This window comes from Lates calcarifer, linkage group LG4, assembly GCF_001640805.2.
Source record: "Lates calcarifer isolate ASB-BC8 linkage group LG4, TLL_Latcal_v3, whole genome shotgun sequence".
Taxonomy (NCBI): Eukaryota; Metazoa; Chordata; class Actinopteri; family Centropomidae; genus Lates; species Lates calcarifer.
Window position 1 is genome coordinate 9,543,687 of NC_066836.1, and position 17,227 is coordinate 9,560,913.

Genomic DNA, 17,227 nt, shown 5'->3' on the forward strand with positions numbered 1-17,227 from the left:
ATACTCATGTTTTCTGGAGTTTTCTAGATTCATTTGATCATTACTTTTGTTTTGTAGTTGCACTATTCGATCAAGCGGAATTATCCTGGATGTCTTGTGCATCATGTCCCCAAAATTCAAGACCAGATTTGGTATCTTTGGATTATGGGTCATAGATTTCCACTGGTATTTCAAATACATTTCTGTGAGTTTGAATAATCTTTGTACACACAGCTTCAGTTTGTGAAAGCCTGGTGTTAAATATGGAATACCTGGATGTTTGAATGTATATTAACATCTGAGTACTGAGTACTGTAATTGTACTGTTGTGTACATGTTTTGTTTGCAGATTTCCAGGTGAAAACCACAGAAAGATTCAAGCATAAAAAAATAACACACATATGAGTTTAGCAGTCATTTTATTACATTCATAAATTTTCAACAACAATCACATGGCTCTAATGTCATATGTTCACAGCCCACAACCACAATGTAAACATGAGGTAGATCACCCAGACACCAAGACTACCAATGGGCTGTACATGGTTATCAAACACATTTCAGTGAAGATTGTGAGAGCAAGTTGCATATTAAGTGTTAAATTATTAAAAAGAAAGACACATTCTATGGACCATTGGAGTTGGACAAAAAAAAAAAAAAAAAAAAAAACTTTGATCACCAGTCGTATAACTGGAGCAATTCTGGGGGATTGGGGAACTTAATTTAATTGTTTTGCTTATGTGGATTTTTTTTCCTCTGCTGGCAACTTGTATAGTGCAAGTTCACATTTCCTACCCCTCAGTGACATTCAGTAAATCTAAGAATCATTCGTTTGGGTCTTGTGCAAAGCCTTCATTGGATGGTTTTGTAGAGGACACACTCCCTTGGTTCAGGTGAGCTCAGCATGCAATCAAATATTACACTTCAATATGATTATCAGTCCAAAATGCTTGTCAAATAAATAAGAATCCCTCATGGACCTGATTTTCATTTTCAATAAAAATCCAACACAAGAACAGGAAGGGATACAGACATATGGTTAAGGACACATCTAGGTAGATTCTTCTTGCCTTTGCAACATAACATAAAATGCAGTAAAGCCATTATGACCAAAATATACTGGCAAAAGTTACACAAGACTTTAAAAAAAAACATCAGTAACCCTCAGTGGTTAAGGGGATGATACAATATATTAATAATGTAAACAAAGCTTTAAACAGTACAGTAGTCCGAATCCCAATTATTTCATCTTGCTTCACTCAGACGAACACTTCTTCTCCTCACAGTTAAATGGTTTCTTCATTCTCATTGGTCCGAAAAATGCGTGACTTGAGCAGTGACTGTGTGAAAATGTCACTTAAGGCATATTCTTTGGACAACCCTGTGCAGAAAAATATAAAAAACATTCCACTTTCAAGTATATATATCTATATCTATATATATATATATGTCTATATATATCTATATATATAGATATATATATATATATTTACCTGGTCAGTTGCTTTTGACAGTGTGTACCCCTTTTCTTTGATTACCCTTTGTTTTGGGGTGGGGTGAGGGGGGCAAGTTTAAGGTATGTGGATGATAGCCAAGATCATCAATCTACAATCAGCCTCATTACAACAAGAGATGAAATGCTAGGCACAGTCAGTAGCAGGATATTTGGCAGTGAATATATTATGATGTTGCATTTACTGACTTAATGTGATTATGCTTAAAATACCCAGTATCTAAGTCAGTAAACGCCTTAATGCAAAAATACATGTCATTTTGAATATACTTTCCATGTTGCACCATGTGACTGGCATTACACATTAGCAGATGAGTTGTAAAAATAAAACCCTGCGGCAAGTCATCTAAGTCTGTTTTGGAGAACAGACCCGCTTCATAGCCGTAACAGAACATTACTGTCCTGCTTTTGTGAAAGGACACAACTTTTCTTACAGTGTTCTTTGGGTGAATTCACACAAAAGTCATTTGGAAACTACTGCCAAGCTCGCTCTACCACAGCTCCTTGTCAGAAGGATTATCAATGCCACATAAATATTTCAGAGGCACAAGAGAAAAGGAGTTTCCATTTGCAGTTTAAACGTGCTGGCTCAAACAGACGTTTATTGTTTGTGAATCCCACTGGTGTTACAGTGGAATGTGATACTCAAGACGATAGAAATCCAATGCAGGCAGACTTCTGTGTTTATATTTCTTTGACATAACGACCCGAGTTTTTATAGCTGATGAGCGCTGTGGAGTTTTGAGAGACAGAGCGAGGGGCGAGGAAAGCGAAGGGGAGGGGGGAAAGGCAAGGTGCAGCTGAGGATATCTTTGGTGCCAACATAAGTTAATGCCAAAAATACATGGTGAACAGGGAGAAAAAGCTTTACCCCTTTAAGCGACAACCCTTGGATCTCCCCTTTTTAAAAACCCTGAGATAAAACACGTAGTCACAGTCCATGTACACATACAATCTTCAAATAGTCACATTATCGATCAGAGAGCGTCCATTTTTGCCAAATACAACAACAAAACAAATAAAGTTCAGTTTCAGCTGTGCTTTTCTTTTTCACCACAGCAAAGCCTTTTTCAGTAGAACACAAGCTCAAGTGGAGACAGGCCCAGCTACAAGCAACTTCAGGTTCTTGTGCTCCAGCGTATCCCCTCTGACCTCCCAGAGGGATGGGAATGTGGGACCGCTGACTGCTTTGAAATGAGATCGACCCCTCGTTTCTGATTGTACTTCTGCAGCGGAGCAGCTGACCCGAGACAGTTATGGGGTTCAAACGTGGCGGCCGGTCAGAAAGTAGAGGGGCCGGTCCTCGCTGCAGTTCGCTGTCTGGAACTCGTCGCGGAGCCGGAACTGCCACTCGTCCTCCAGCTCCAGCCGGACGATGGTCTGGCGCAGGGAACTTCGGTCCTGGCAGATCACGCAGAGGGTGGCGCCTGTGGATCAGGAAGTGGAGATCAAAACTACAATACTCGTCTATGTCTGTGTAGCGGGCCTAACTAGAGCCACTTCATTGATAAAATAACATTAGCTGTGATCGCATAATAGGTTACCTTTGAGGAAACGGAATTTCTTGAGGAGTCCAGAGACGACAAAGGAGTCACAGAGGTAAAGCAGCAGGCCGCTGAACACCAGGCCCTGATGGCTCAGGTTGGTGGAGTGTGGACGAGAGTTGATATAGCACACAGAAATCTGTGACAAAAGATAAAACAACATAAACCTTTACTAAAGGAAACACAAAGCGCATATATTTTAGGTTCAAATTAATGAATCAATCCTTATGAAACCTTAATAATCCCTGTGGGGGAGCTGCTGGGGACATCATTACGAGCAAATGTATAAGTTGTGTGTTTGTGTGCGACTTCTCATTATGATTTATTTCCATTACAGGGAAAAAAGCACAAACGCAATAAATGTGTCTAGGTATGCAGATAATGAAGCTGTGCAGAGTGTGCGGGCCTGTTAGCACCGAATCTGCACAACTGCACAGTACAAATATGCATTGTTGGCATTCATTGTTTGCACATGTGCATGAATGCAGGTCAGGATGTCCTCAAACAAAAACAGATGGTGAAATCATGCAACATGCTTGTCTGTGGGTTAAGAAAATTCAACAAACTTTGGGCTTATGAGGACATTTGAAATAAACTCAGTCAGCAGGTTTCACTTTGTTTTGTAACAGTTAACACTTCAGTGATTCCCTTGAAATCCAGCACGTGGCTTCTAACCCAGAAGAGGTTTTTCACAATAGCCTGGCTGTTAAGTCTTTCCTGTGGGTTTTTAGTTGAAGGGATGATGCTAATAGTCGTCTCTCTTGCTCTCAGCTGCAACCTCCTGGGAGCTCTTACCTCCGGGCTGATGTTGAGGTAGCTGTCGATGGACAGAACTGGGTTGTTTCTGTTTTGAACAGCCTTTGGAAACAGTCTGTGGCTGCAGCTCTGCAGGAACCTTTCCAGCAGGAACTGGGCCGGGGCATCTAGGAGGGTCTGCTCGCTGTCTGGGGCACAAACATACTGGGACGGGCTGATCGGCGCGTGGTTTTCTATTTCCTGGAGAGGGAGGAAAGTAGTTCAGCATTAGATTGTGTTTTACACTATTAGAAGGGGAAATAAATTGTCTGAAAACTCACTGAGGGATGGACCTAGGCTGTACGAACATGACACCTACCATGAGTTTAGGCTTGACCTGGAAGTCTTTGTTTCCCCCATCTGGAATGTGTTTCTTCATCAGGCTGAAGTAGTTGAAGCGACACAGCAGCAGCCCACTGCTGTTCACCCTTAGATTAAAGTCCACCTCCTCACAGCTGTACCTGCATAAAACACCAACGCCGAAAACATCAAGACGCTGCGCACGTCGCTACTTTATTCGCACGACTAACATAATCCAATTCCAACTTACCGATTGAGGTCATACTGAACGTTCTGCGTCAGGTCCACATTGAGCATGACAAAGTCGTGGAGATGACACCTGCTGAAACGTTGGCTGGGAGGGTTGCGAGCCAGGCTACTGCTCCACTTGCGAGTGCCGCACATGGCGTACAGGGAGATCTTCGGTGTGGCCTCCATATGCTGCAGCACCGTCTTCAGGGACACGTTGGTGAAGGTTGAACCTCCATCTGATGTTTCACTGAGAGACAGAGATGCAAACATGAGAACTTTAGCCATTTATTAAATATTTGGGGAACATGATCATAACTTTTCTGTAGTTTTTTAACAGGACGGGAATAATTAGAACACTAAACTCATCTTTCTGCAAATTTGACAAATCACAAACAGTTCCTACCTGCCATCCGCCGGCTGGTGGACGTTCCACAGCACGCAGGAGTCGTCCATCATGACGATGAAAGGCCACACGTCTTGCCTCTTGACGCCTTGCTCCTCCAGTCGGTTCCTCTCCAGCTCCAGGTTGTGGTACGACAGCTCTTTGATCATGAAGCGAGCGGCACCTTAAACAGACAGGAGTGCACGTGTCAGCTTTTCATTGATACATCCTCAAAAGGGTTATATCTCGACCAAAACACAGCACTGCAGCAGGTGATAAGCACTCAAAACAAATTTCAAAGCTGAAACTTAGTTTTGCAAAGTGCGTGCATGCACTACAAATGTCACAAGTTGAACTCACATCAGTTCAGAAAAGGCTGCAGGTCAGAGCTGTGAGGTACTGAGCATTAATGTTTGAAGATACAGTACAGAGTGTATTGGGTCTATTCTGACCAGATATATTTTATGTGGCCATGTTGACACTGAGGGTCACAGCGAGACAAAGAACAAAGGTCAGATAAACTAAGTGATCCCCCGCTGCTGCCTATCTGAGAGCGGTCCCACCCACTTCAGACAGGCCACACACCTGATTGGCTTACTTACAAATCAGACTATGGCGCTATGGATGTTTTCATACGTGACTGCTCTCTCCAGTTGGTTAAGACAACACTGAACCTTTTGCCCACTGTAAACACAGTGTAAAACGTGACTGACTGTAAATGTATGACTGTGCACGATCACTGTAATAAATCACTCATTATCAGCAGAGCGATAAGCTGCAAGGTGGCGTAGGCTTAAAGGTACACAGTGGAGTTTTTGACCACTAGTAGCACTGTGGAGCAATGTTTTTATGAGTGACTTTATTCAAGTCCACCTTTAAAAAAAGAGTCAAACATTAAGGAAGATCCAGTTTACTGTGTTTGATCCACAGTGCTGGAAGTTGACATACATCTATTCTACTTTAATTATACAATTTCAAAAAGTTTGTTTGTAGTAGAAGGAAGCCCATGAATTTCTACACAGATCTCAGTTCAGTTAAGCCAGCAGGTTGCTCACCGACTCCAGCGTTGTTGAACATAGCCGGCAGCACGAGCAGGATGTGGTTGGGCCAGTACTTCCTGTAGTGGGGCAGCTCAAATTGCTTAACCACAAGGACGTGCAGATGAGTGGCGCCCTCCATGGCATGGAAAATGTTGAGCAGGCCGTGCTCTTGGTGTCCTGTGGTCGGGGTGAAGATTGGACTCTTCAACAGGTCAGGATCCTGGAGACACAAAAGTATAAATGTGACTCAGCTGAGATAAGGGCCAGAGAATGAGTCAGAGGATTCACTTCTGATAGATGCCTCAGTTTAGAATTTTACGTACAAGCCAGTCCTCTCTTTACATAGATGCTTACCTACTCACTTTAACATCTGTGTGCTTACTCGTATATACAGAGGTAAACTAACCTTGCTGGAGACCAGCGGCAGACGCATGCTCTCCAGGTGGCTGCCCTGCTGGCTGAAGACAAAGTGCTGCTCCTTGGATTTAGGAATGACGAACTGGAGCTGGACCTCCTCCCCCAGCATGGACGAGCAGAAGGTGAAAGCATGAAAGGTGCACTCCGACAACTACAACACACACACACACACACACACACACAAATATACATATATATGCATTATTAACACAGAGAGATCAGCATTAGATATAGCCCTAAAGAGTAAAAAGCTTTCAAGTGTCAATGTATTTTGACAGGTCAGGATATATATGCGTACACACATTTATAAGCTGATGTTTCATTTAAGCCTGCATGCCGCACTCACCTGCGAGGCGGGGCCTGCTTCACAGTAGTGGTGACACTGTTCACAGTGATGAAAGACGTTGTGGGCGGCAAACCTGCTCAGGCGTATTGACTTGGTCTCTCGTTTGGCTGGTGTTTGGCTCCCTCCTTCCTGCTTAAAATCTGCAGGTACAAACATAAAAATCAAACATGTTCATGAGTGTTTAAGTTCAGATTAAATCAACATCCATGTTGTGTTTGCAATGACAGATTAAAATGTTTAACTGTGAGAGTGCTGCTGTTTGATGTTTGCGTATTTCTGCTGACCTTTTAAGCTCTTGTCAGAGAAAACAGGGCTGGCCTTGTTGAACTTAGGGTCTCGGGGGTAGGGGTCAAAGGGCAGCTTTCGAATTTCCTCAATGTCAGGCCACTGGCTATTTACTGGAGTTGTAACCTCTGATGTGTCTGAAAATAGGATGAGAACATTACTTTCCATTTCCATTAGTTTTCCACCATCTGATATATTTATCAACATGTGATGCCAAATTAAATTAAACAGGAAGTCCTGCTGATCCTCACCTTCCTCCTCTTCCTCTTCCTCATCATACACATCCACCTCCAACAGTCTGATGAGCATTCGAAACAGGATGCGGAGAAACTGCAGGTAGGCACCCGTTTTCCCCACCTAGACAAAAAATCATCCCTTTAACACTGCAATGACACTTACACTCAGCTATACACAAGTAATTACCTATAACTGCCCATATGTAGCAAATCAGGGGCTTTATTTCAAAATAAAAGCATTCGTTTTTCATGAGTATAGTTAGATATTCTAACATCTATTCTGTTAGACGTTCTCATGTTTGAGGTTATATGATTTGATCAGTGACATGATGCAGGTGGAGTAGTATGTGTTTTTTACCTGTGGGGGTCCACTGAGTAACAAGCGTCGTGGATGTGGCACAGGTGGAGCCTCGTAATCGGCGTGATGCTGCCTGGCGACGGTCCACTGGCGGTAGTATGTGCTCTGCTCTGCCCCCTGCAGGTTGTGAGTGATGAGGGGCCTCAGCGGGCTGCTCCACGCCACATCTGCGTGTGGCAGCAGGGAGAAGGAGCTCAGCTGGCTCCCCGACTCCCCCGCCAGCAGGTTGTATGCCGCCCGAGACAAAATGACCGTCCGTGGTGACACTCGGGTGGGCTTGGGGTCCCGGCCGCACTGTGTGGACTGGCTGGGCCTCTGGGTGGAGGAGGAGGACGGGGAGGGGGAGGAGGAGGAGGAACTGGAGTAAAGAGAGGGAGGGGCCTTGGAGGTTTTGGAGGGGTTGACAGAGAACTGGCTTCCCAGGGAATCGCACTCTTGCTTGAACCCTGTCGCTGTGCCCACGTCTGACATGGTGGCACCGTCAGGGGGGCAGGAGGAAGTGGAGGGCTTCTGGAAAGAGTCTGCAACGTCAGATGAGCTGACTCCGTTCTCTGCCAAAGAACCTGAGTCAAGACAAAGTAAAATGTGAAAGATATTTAAAAAAAACCCTCTAGCATATTTCCCAGTTGAATACAATTCAAAATGGAGTGACTCTTAGAGTCCAACTTCCTGACAGATCACTGAGATTAGGGACGCACCAGAAGCTCTGGTTGCGGCGCTGCCGTTGCTCTGAGGTCTTTCCAGCTCGTCTCCATCGTTCAAGCTGGTGGTGGCTTTCTCTCCATCTGATTCCCGTGGGGCCACGGCCTTCTTGGGCTCCTGGACAACACCCATGGACACGTAGGTGCAGGCCAGACCCACCTCTTGCTCCAGGGCTGTACGAGTCAGGTAGCTGGAGTCTATCAGACGCAGGTCACTGTATTTCAGAGACCTAGAAGAGCACAAGTGTGAAGAAGACGTCATGGATCTTTAATTTAATGATATTAACACAACGCCGATATATGACACAGGACTGACACACTGTGCAGCACAAAAAGTAACAGGACCTTTCTTGTGGAGAAGATAACAAACACTGTGTGAACGTAGACGTGTAAAACAACACTTGGATAAACAAAAGACGAGGCAACAGCACACCAAAAGCAATTATAGATGAGCTAAAGGGAATTGTGCTACATTCTCCGTGAGAGAATCTGATATGCTGTCGTGTTTTATGAGTAGCAGGGTACTGTGAAGCATGAGCCTACCTGGGGAAAGTCTCTCCAAGAGGGTCTTTCCCTGTGAGGATGACGATGCAGGGCAGCCCCTCCAGATCCTCATAGGTGTGCGGCACCCAGTCTTCATTCTCGCACCCTCGCCATGCCTTGGGGAAAACACAGTTATTGCATAATGTTTACTGTTCAAGTAAACATTATGTGCCATTTCAAACTAGGCCAATAATGAATGCTCAGCTGACACTGATAAATTATTATTTAACACAATTAAGTATTTTAAAAAAAATCCTCATCTTAAGCTAAAACCCAGTTTCATTCAAACCCCGAAATCTGGAGTAAGCCGGTGTCGCTTTGTATGAATATTTAAAATTTCAGTAGAAAACACACTTAAAAAATGACTCGTGTGGTCTCACCCTGAGGCGACTGGTGAAGTTCCTGGGCAGGTTGAGTTCAGAGGCAGGACTCCCCAGCAGCACAGCGAAGCACAGCTGGAGGCCCAGCTTGTCCCTCACGTCCTCCAGTCGTTCCCGGGCCAGCATGGCTAGCTGCAGGGAGGGGACACGGACCAGCAGCATGTGGCCCCGGCCCTGGGAGCCCTCTCTGCTCGGGGCGTTGATCAGGTCCTCCACCATGGCCAGAGTCTCCGGGGTTATGTGGTCCCTCAGAGACGGAGAAGAGGTCAGGGCCATCATGGCCTCTGTGTACTGCTGAATCAGCAGGTAGCTGCGGATGACCATGCTGTGTAGGTGTGGATGCCTGGGATGACAAAAAGGATTTTTTTTTTTTTGTGAGCTTTTCAGGTGATTATGTTACAGCAACAATTTTGACACATTTAAGTTTCTGACAATGATTGAAACTCTTCAAGTTTTCACTCAGGGCTATTTGACAAAAGACAAACTGCGTAAAAGATTTAATGCTGGATGACAACAGCCCTCTGTTGCACTGATTTCACCCCATACTGACCTTTCCAGCAGAGTGTGGACCATCTTCTCAAATGCATCATCACAACGCAGGATAGGGCTGGCCACGCCCCACTGCAGGGAGCTGCTGTAGTCCCTCAGGCCAAAGTAGAGTAAATCATTGGGAGACTGCTCCCCCTGCTGGAGGAAAATTATACATGACTGAGTGCTCTCAGTAAAGTACTGCATCCAGTGAGAACATGGCATATTTTCTTAACTGTCCAGAATTTTAACTTTAAAAAAATATCAATATAATTTGCCCTCAAAATCAGTGCTTGCAAACATTTTTGGCTTGTGAGCCTTTAAAATTACACTGGCAGTGATAACCTGCAGCCCATCTTCAACAGCTGGATATGTTTACGTGTTATGAGCTGGTCAACAAAAGTAAGTAAGTCAAAGTAATTATTTGAGTCATTTATAGGCTTGAAGGAGAACTAGTATTTTTCAGTAATTTACAAGAGAAAAAAAGCAAAGATTAGAAGAAATAAACCTAATTCTGTGCAGCAGTCTTCTTTCTGCTGATTGTCTCATGACCCCTTAGATTTATGAATTGTATAATACCACAGTGTTTTGTAGTGATACTGTAAGTCTGGTCGGTGTAATAATGATAATAAATAACATATAAAAAACAGTCTTCTGTTGCTCTGAAATGGCTGTATAAATGAAATGTGTGTATTTGAAAATATTTTCAATAATGATCAGTGTTGACAATGTAATGTATGCATTTAATGTAAACGAACTGCAATTTAATGTACAATGAATTAAAACCATGTCTAATGTCTTTTTAAAGATTCAATAACACCATACAGTTATGGTGCAAAAGATGGATTATGAGCAGAAATATCCATGAAAATATCTCATTTATGATGACAAGCAATAGTGCAGATCCAGCCCCCCTGTCCTATTGATGTACATGCATTCACATCCACCAGGTGGAGCAGCTAGACCACTACAGTTACAAACTAGCCTCTACATGTTTGTCGCAATAAAATTGTAATTTTATGTCAAAATATCCCTTTATGACTTTTACTACAACCATACCTCTTTACAGTTGAAAAAAAGAGAAAGAAAATAATTACCAGACTCTTGTTGGAAGGCCAGTGGACTTCGTTATGGATGCTGATACGGGACTGGCGGGTCTGCAGCGTGTACGGGAAGCAGCTGACCTGCAGGACCAACAGGTTCATGGCATCTAGGACTTCCTGGCAGTTCACCACCCGGTCAGCCAGACCCTGCAGCTCCCCGTGGCACACAGAACCGGACAGAGCACTGGAGAGGGAGAGGGGGAGGGAGAGAGAGAGAGAGAGAGAGAGAGTGGGGCAAAGTGTTTGAAAGCTGTAATGGATATTTTAGGTACCACAGCTGTTGATAATATTGTACAAATAACAGCTCGATTGAGGACATGGTTCATGGAAGCTTTTGCATTTGCTCCTCTAACTATCCAGTGTGTTGTAGGTCATTCCCGAGAAAAATGCAATGAAAAACAGGAAGTGACCTATTTTATGGCAGGGAAAACAGCAGTTTGCTTGGAATAAACAGAACATCTTGGCATGAGCAGCAATATCTTTGAATGTTTGAAAAGACGAAAAAATACCCTCACAAATGTCAAAATGAATCAACACAAATTCCAGGAAAAGAATAAAAAACAAAAACAAGAAATATCAATGATATGGCTGAAATTTTCCCAAAATTCAAGGTTAAAGATTTTTCTGTATTTGTTTTCACTTGTTTGCAGCTGTTCTCCTCCTCGCACTTTAATCAGAGCATAAAAAGGACAAGGCTACATTGGCAGCCCCAACAACTCATATTTTCACACAGACTCAGATTATCAACAGAGCAAAACATGGTCTGTTCTCACAATCTTCAAGTGTGACTTCCTGTGTTTTCTGGAGCCTGCGTACCTCGTGAGGTCGACGTGGGAGTTGTCGTGAATGAGGACAAACAGGGTGTAGGGGTTCTGTTTAACTTTCCTCATGAAGGCCTCCATCTTGGCGTGAACGTCTCCGTCAAGACGCACCACGTACTTGTCCGATTTCTGGTGGGCTGAGGAGGCATCTTCGATCCCCAGGTCCACGAGCACTCCTGAAAAAAAAAAACAAAGGAATGAAGAACGATGATGAGAAAATTCATCCTCAAATCTTCATTTGTGAAGTTGCAGTTGCTGAGACAAACCTGATTGTCGGATGCGCTGTGCTGTCTGGTGTACCAGAATGTGAGAGGGCGGGACCAAAACAAGAAAGTCCACTTTACAGAAGCGCCCCAAGTCCAGGTTCTGGGTCCCTGAGTCAGCAATGGAGCAGACTTGAGAGAGAAGGCTGCGGGCCACGCTCAGCTGGGTAGGATAGATCTGGAATACTTTACTTAAGAGATCTCCTACAGGAAAAGATAGACGGGAAAAAATAAAGTTTATAGCATTAATACAGTTGTCAATTTAATGCACAACAAAATAAGATTTACCTCAAGTTATACAGATATTTAAAATGTGGAGAATTTGACTCTCAATGACAAACATTGCAATAAATTATTGTAGTTTACAGACTGAGAGACTCTTACACAGTTACAGTTAAAATCTACTCTAGAATCAGTCAATTTCCACAGTGAAACAGGACTATGGGTTTGGTCTGGAATTTAGATCCACATGTACCAGGTGATAGTAAAATCTGGACTTTAGCGTGATCACTAAAGTGGTCAGCAACATATTGAGCACCATTTTGTTTCCTTGATGTTTTCCCTAGTGTTTGCCTCATACTTTTTCTCCACACACACATTAAGATATATTTACAGAAAAACTCTAAATATGGATTGAGTGACGTAATTACATGTCAAATTTATATTGATTGTTTCAATCGGTAAAAAAAAGAAAAGAAATAAACTGCCACTGGCTAATGAGCCAAGCAGTTCAGTTTGCACAGTGAGTACGGTGGAGAGCGGTCTAACCTCTCTCTGAAGGCGGTGACATGCTGGCAGCCTCCTGGGAGTGGATGTGGTCGGTGACATCTCCCTGAAAAGGCTGGATGACCTGTCCCTTCCTCCGCCGCTGGTATCGCACCAGCTGCTTGTCCAGATTGTCCCCTGAAAACAAACAGTTACCATAGTCACACAAAGACACAGAGCCAGGGATACAAGCTAACAGCCGCACCCAAATATTCCCTTTAATATATTTTAAATTCACACGACCATGATCATGTGACTCCACATGTATGTGTTCTAGTTTGATCTCTGTACTACTCTACAAAATACTCAGACATTTACAAACACAGCAGCTCTATAATCCATTGAATTTACAGATCAATATCATTGATTTGTGATCATGCAGTAAAGAAGTTACAGATATTCTTGGTCATACTAGTGCACCTCTCATATAATTTGCTCAGTAATTTAAATATCTACAACTTTAAAGAGGTATAATGATGCCATATTCTTACACATTGATTCACAGTATAAAATCAAAACATACAATGACAACTTCAGGTTTTAATTTTTTTCAATGTAATTCACCTTATTTCCTTCATCAGACAACATGCAAAGCAAAGAGCACATGTGTTATAGATGCAGAACTCACCTAGTGAGGTGGTTTTGAAGTGAGATGCCAACACGCTGACTTTCCCTGTGATGAGCTCGTAGCTGATTTCCTTCAGAAACTCGTTAGTTGTCAGCATGCCCTCAGCTAAGGCCCGTGCTTGGTACTTTCCTGTGTTCAACAGATTTGATTATTGCAAATTCTACATTCCAACAGAGCACAGTTTAGTCAAGATAATAAGGCAACTATGGATCTTAAATAATCCTATAATGGGGGCAGCCAGGCTGCAAAACTCACCCAGGACAAGCACGCAGAACTCGTTGCTGCTCATTTTAGAGGCACATATGATGACCACGTAGGTGGGCAGGCACTGCTGGTGGTGAGGACCCTCACTAAGAGAACGTAGTGACTCAGAAATGCCCTCTCCCAAAGAGTTATGGGTGACCACGACTTGAACGCTGCCCCCGGAGACGCTGGCTTCCAGCCGAGCCAACCAGGGCAGCTGGGACGGGGAGATGGCGGGACCCCCAGGACAGCACAGCATGGCCTTCAAAACAATCTGCTCCAGCTCCTCCCTCAGTGGGATCTGCTCAGAGCCTGCAGGGAAAAAAACAAGAAATATAAAAACCCAAAGCACTGATTTCCTGAAAAAATGCACATCAGTTCACCTCAGTTTCTGTGTTTAAATAAGACACCAGCACCTCACGGTCATCCACCCCTTTACCCTGTTTGTCTGATAGCAGCTAACATGCAAAAATTCAGGAAGTAGAGAGAGATTTGTTTGTGACAGATTGTGTTTGCTGCTTACCTAAACGTGCTAGATACTGCAAAGTGAGCAAAATCATTGTCTCCACACTCAGCAGTTGATTTCTGTTGAGGCCCAAAGTCTCCAGGGTTTTCTCTGTCAGCTGGCTGCTCTTATAGCAGCTGACCAGCAGGGGGCTCACCACTATATCCCCAACATTCCCATAGAAATAAGGTAAAGTGCCATGCCCTGAAAAGAAAAGTCCCCATTAGACAAAACTGAAACATATAGAACATATAACATATAAAACTAGTTACAGTAAAAATCTTCTTTTAAGACACTTTTTAAAAATACAAATATAACCAGTTCAGCTGTTAGTCTCCATTTAGGAGTGATGAAGCTGTATAGGAAATACAGTGGGAATCCATCCCATAGAAAAGGTCAAAAGTCAAACTATAAGGAGAATTTTTTTTTGTTTTGTTTTAAATAAAACAGTTTCTTTTAATGCTGCTCTTAATGTTAGGTATGCCTGACTGTGACAAGCTGAATGTAGGGATACACTGCAGGATAGACCCATCACAGCTCCACCGTCTCCCTTTTCATTACCTGAAATAGAGTTGAACTAACCTTTTTGGTTGAAACATCACAGTGATATGATGTGGGACATGTGTATAAAAAGTGGCTTAATTTGCTTTGAAAATGTATTCTGAAAATGACAGATGACGCTTAATTTGCAGGGTCAAGACAGAGCAGATCACTGAAACGAAGCTCGTACCGATGAGGATGACAGGGCGAACACCTGAAGAGTTAAGCAGGTTGTCAGGGACGATGACCGTCTCCCCGACTGCGACAGGTTGGGGCTGAATGACCCCAGCGACCGGGGGCTGAGGAGGGGAGACTCCTAACACAGAACCTGGAGGGAAATAAAGGAACGACATGTCAATATCAGGATTGGTCACGTACAGCTGAGCTGCTGCTGAAAACACTGCATTAGCATTTGTGGCTGATGCACTAAGAAAAAAAATAGGCCTGACAATTTATTAGATATAATGGTAGCGTATACAGTATAACCACATTTTACATGATGTGACAGAAATCTTCTTCAATCATGCAATTTTTAAAATCAGTCCTGCTACAAACTCTCTGTCTCTATCTCCATGGAGATGCTTGGTGAATCATCCCTGACAACCAGAGAACGTCAGGGATGTGACATACTCGTCCCCAAACCAGACGGAGTGGAGGGGTGGGGGTGGAGTTATAAACAACACAGTCTATGCTTCAGAAACACACCACACACACATATGTGCACACAGTGAAATTAGCTAAAAAAAGATACATAATTTACAACCCTGCTCACACTGACTCATGCAGAACATATTAGAGCCATCCCGATGGGGTTCAGGAACTGACCTGGGGAACAAACGATGGGTCGGATGGCTGGAACAGGGACGGCTGTTGGTGGGATGGGCACCAGCGACGTGGGATGCCAGCTCCGGTGGCGCTTCTTTGGAGGGCCCGAGTTCATGGCGGAAGATACTGAGAAGACACAGAGAACGACGTCAAAATAGAAAATATAATGAATGAGTAATGAATGTGTGTTTCAGAGGGATGAGGAAGGGGCTTACCTGGACTGTCTCCTAAGTCAGCTGTGCGATACCCCTGACTCTGAGGTCCTAAGGAAACCTGGGAGGGGCTCAGCAAGGGAGGACGCCCGTCAACACCCAGACCGTTAGTCGGCCCGTTCACCCTCAGAGCCGTGGGTACTGGAAACACACATGTTTATAGAGACAATTAAGACTGCACATTTAACCATTTGCAGTATATGTATATAATGTCTGGGCAATCATGACTAAAAGATGGGACATAGCTTTGAGCTAAATGCTAACAAATACAAAATGCCAACAATTGGCAATTAGCACTACACACAAAGTACAGCTGAGGCTGCTGGCTGGGAATGTCATTAGCTTTGCAAGAATTTAGTCATAAACCAAAGTTTTGGACAAATTAAATTTTGACCTGGTGGTGGCGCTAGAGGAAAATTCATTAGAAACAGTGGTTACATGGGTACATGCTCTGGGGACCATGAATGTCTGTAAGCAAACTCATGGTAATCTATCTAGTGGTTGTTGAGATATTTTAGTCAAGTGATGGATCGACCGACATCCCATCATTGCCTTCCCCAGAGCCATGCCACTAATGTAGCTAAAAAATAGTAGTGGCTAACACATTAATAAATACATTAAGAAAATGTACACATAAAATAGTCTCACAACTGTAACTGTTTGACAGAGCAATGCATAAAAATGAGTCAGTACTAACAGTGGCTTATTGATTTTCTATACATGAATGTGAATTGACTTTTTCCAATCTCATATTCAATGTGTATGCAATACACTAAAACATTGATTGGTATGTGTAGCCTTTGTCTGTCAATATCAACACAACCTTGTAAAGGGGCTAATAGATAGCAGGGCCTTAAAAAGTCATTACAGCATTCCTTCCTCCAGTATTGATTGCTGTGTAAATATAAGTGCACACACACACCCATGTGTTTGTGTGTACGTGTGTGTACATGTGTGTGTTTGTTTGTTTGTGTGTGTATGTGTATCTAAGCGGGCCATAGCAGAGGTTAATCTTGGCTGTATGGTCAGCCATGACTCCACCTTATGCTGAACCACGTTTAAAAAAAAAAAACAAAAAACAAAAAACCTGTAGCTAAGCAACCCCTCTCAGCAAAAGGGCAAGGCCACTGAAGTGTCACTCACATGAAGGCAAAGGCTTATCTGCATCTAAAGCCTTGCAAATACCAGTGTCAAAGCCTGAATACAACAAAGAATGTGGGAGCGTGACTAAAATTTCTGTTCTTATGTTTGTTCTTTATATCATGTAATATAATGCAGAATGAAATTAAATTGACAATAAACAATAGTTCACTGATCAAATCATGCAAAAGCTATAGGTGTGCTGAAAAAGAGCTTCACCTATTGGTAGAGTCTTGTTTCCAGGTGTGGAAGCCAGAGGTTTGAGGAAACTGCAGTCTCTGCTGAGGTCCTGACTCCCGAAAAAGACAGAGGATGCTTGTGTCGTTCTGGTCGGCGGAGAATCTAAATATGAAAACAGAGATATGATGTTGTGAAAAAAATATATATAAAACACTTACCCACTCCCTGCCTGGTGATTGGTATTTCCTTTACAGAGACTGGATGAATATCTCAAACCTAAAGCCTTAACACCCTCCATTCCTCTGATTGGTCTATAGTTACCTTTGGACTTCATGCTAGTATCAAACAAAATATCAAATGCTAACAGACACCTCTGTGTTTGTATCCAATGTCCATTGCACAATACAAACAGACCATAACTCTC

General features: G+C 43.2%; 1 protein-coding gene across 3 annotated transcripts in view; it reads right to left on the minus strand.

The window, feature by feature from the left end:
• Nucleotides 1–381: 381 nt before the first annotated feature.
• The window catches only part of greb1l (GREB1 like retinoic acid receptor coactivator), a 41,301-nt gene continuing 24,455 nt past the window's right edge, over nucleotides 382–17,227 (minus strand). For 2 of the 3 annotated variants that reach the window (XM_018676319.2, XM_018676318.2), the window contains exons 8-34: nucleotides 16,843–16,965; nucleotides 15,487–15,624; nucleotides 15,272–15,397; nucleotides 14,637–14,774; nucleotides 13,925–14,110; nucleotides 13,414–13,713; nucleotides 13,159–13,287; nucleotides 12,534–12,668; nucleotides 11,769–11,969; nucleotides 11,498–11,678; nucleotides 10,676–10,865; nucleotides 9,601–9,737; nucleotides 9,051–9,393; nucleotides 8,671–8,786; nucleotides 8,125–8,357; nucleotides 7,427–7,989; nucleotides 7,084–7,189; nucleotides 6,832–6,969; nucleotides 6,548–6,687; nucleotides 6,191–6,352; nucleotides 5,800–6,004; nucleotides 4,766–4,928; nucleotides 4,382–4,609; nucleotides 4,151–4,292; nucleotides 3,832–4,032; nucleotides 3,037–3,175; nucleotides 382–2,919 (exon numbers count right to left, since the gene is read on the minus strand). In XM_018676319.2, the coding sequence (XP_018531835.1) occupies nucleotides 2,756–2,919; nucleotides 3,037–3,175; nucleotides 3,832–4,032; nucleotides 4,151–4,292; nucleotides 4,382–4,609; nucleotides 4,766–4,928; nucleotides 5,800–6,004; nucleotides 6,191–6,352; nucleotides 6,548–6,687; nucleotides 6,832–6,969; nucleotides 7,084–7,189; nucleotides 7,427–7,989; nucleotides 8,125–8,357; nucleotides 8,671–8,786; nucleotides 9,051–9,393; nucleotides 9,601–9,737; nucleotides 10,676–10,865; nucleotides 11,498–11,678; nucleotides 11,769–11,969; nucleotides 12,534–12,668; nucleotides 13,159–13,287; nucleotides 13,414–13,713; nucleotides 13,925–14,110; nucleotides 14,637–14,774; nucleotides 15,272–15,397; nucleotides 15,487–15,624; nucleotides 16,843–16,965 (5,027 nt within the window). In that variant the 3' untranslated portion in view covers nucleotides 382–2,755. The remainder of the gene's footprint in view (nucleotides 2,920–3,036; nucleotides 3,176–3,831; nucleotides 4,033–4,150; nucleotides 4,293–4,381; nucleotides 4,610–4,765; nucleotides 4,929–5,799; nucleotides 6,005–6,190; nucleotides 6,353–6,547; nucleotides 6,688–6,831; nucleotides 6,970–7,083; nucleotides 7,190–7,426; nucleotides 7,990–8,124; nucleotides 8,358–8,670; nucleotides 8,787–9,050; nucleotides 9,394–9,600; nucleotides 9,738–10,675; nucleotides 10,866–11,497; nucleotides 11,679–11,768; nucleotides 11,970–12,533; nucleotides 12,669–13,158; nucleotides 13,288–13,413; nucleotides 13,714–13,924; nucleotides 14,111–14,636; nucleotides 14,775–15,271; nucleotides 15,398–15,486; nucleotides 15,625–16,842; nucleotides 16,966–17,227) is intronic. The other variant, XM_018676320.2, reaches the window with a different exon arrangement.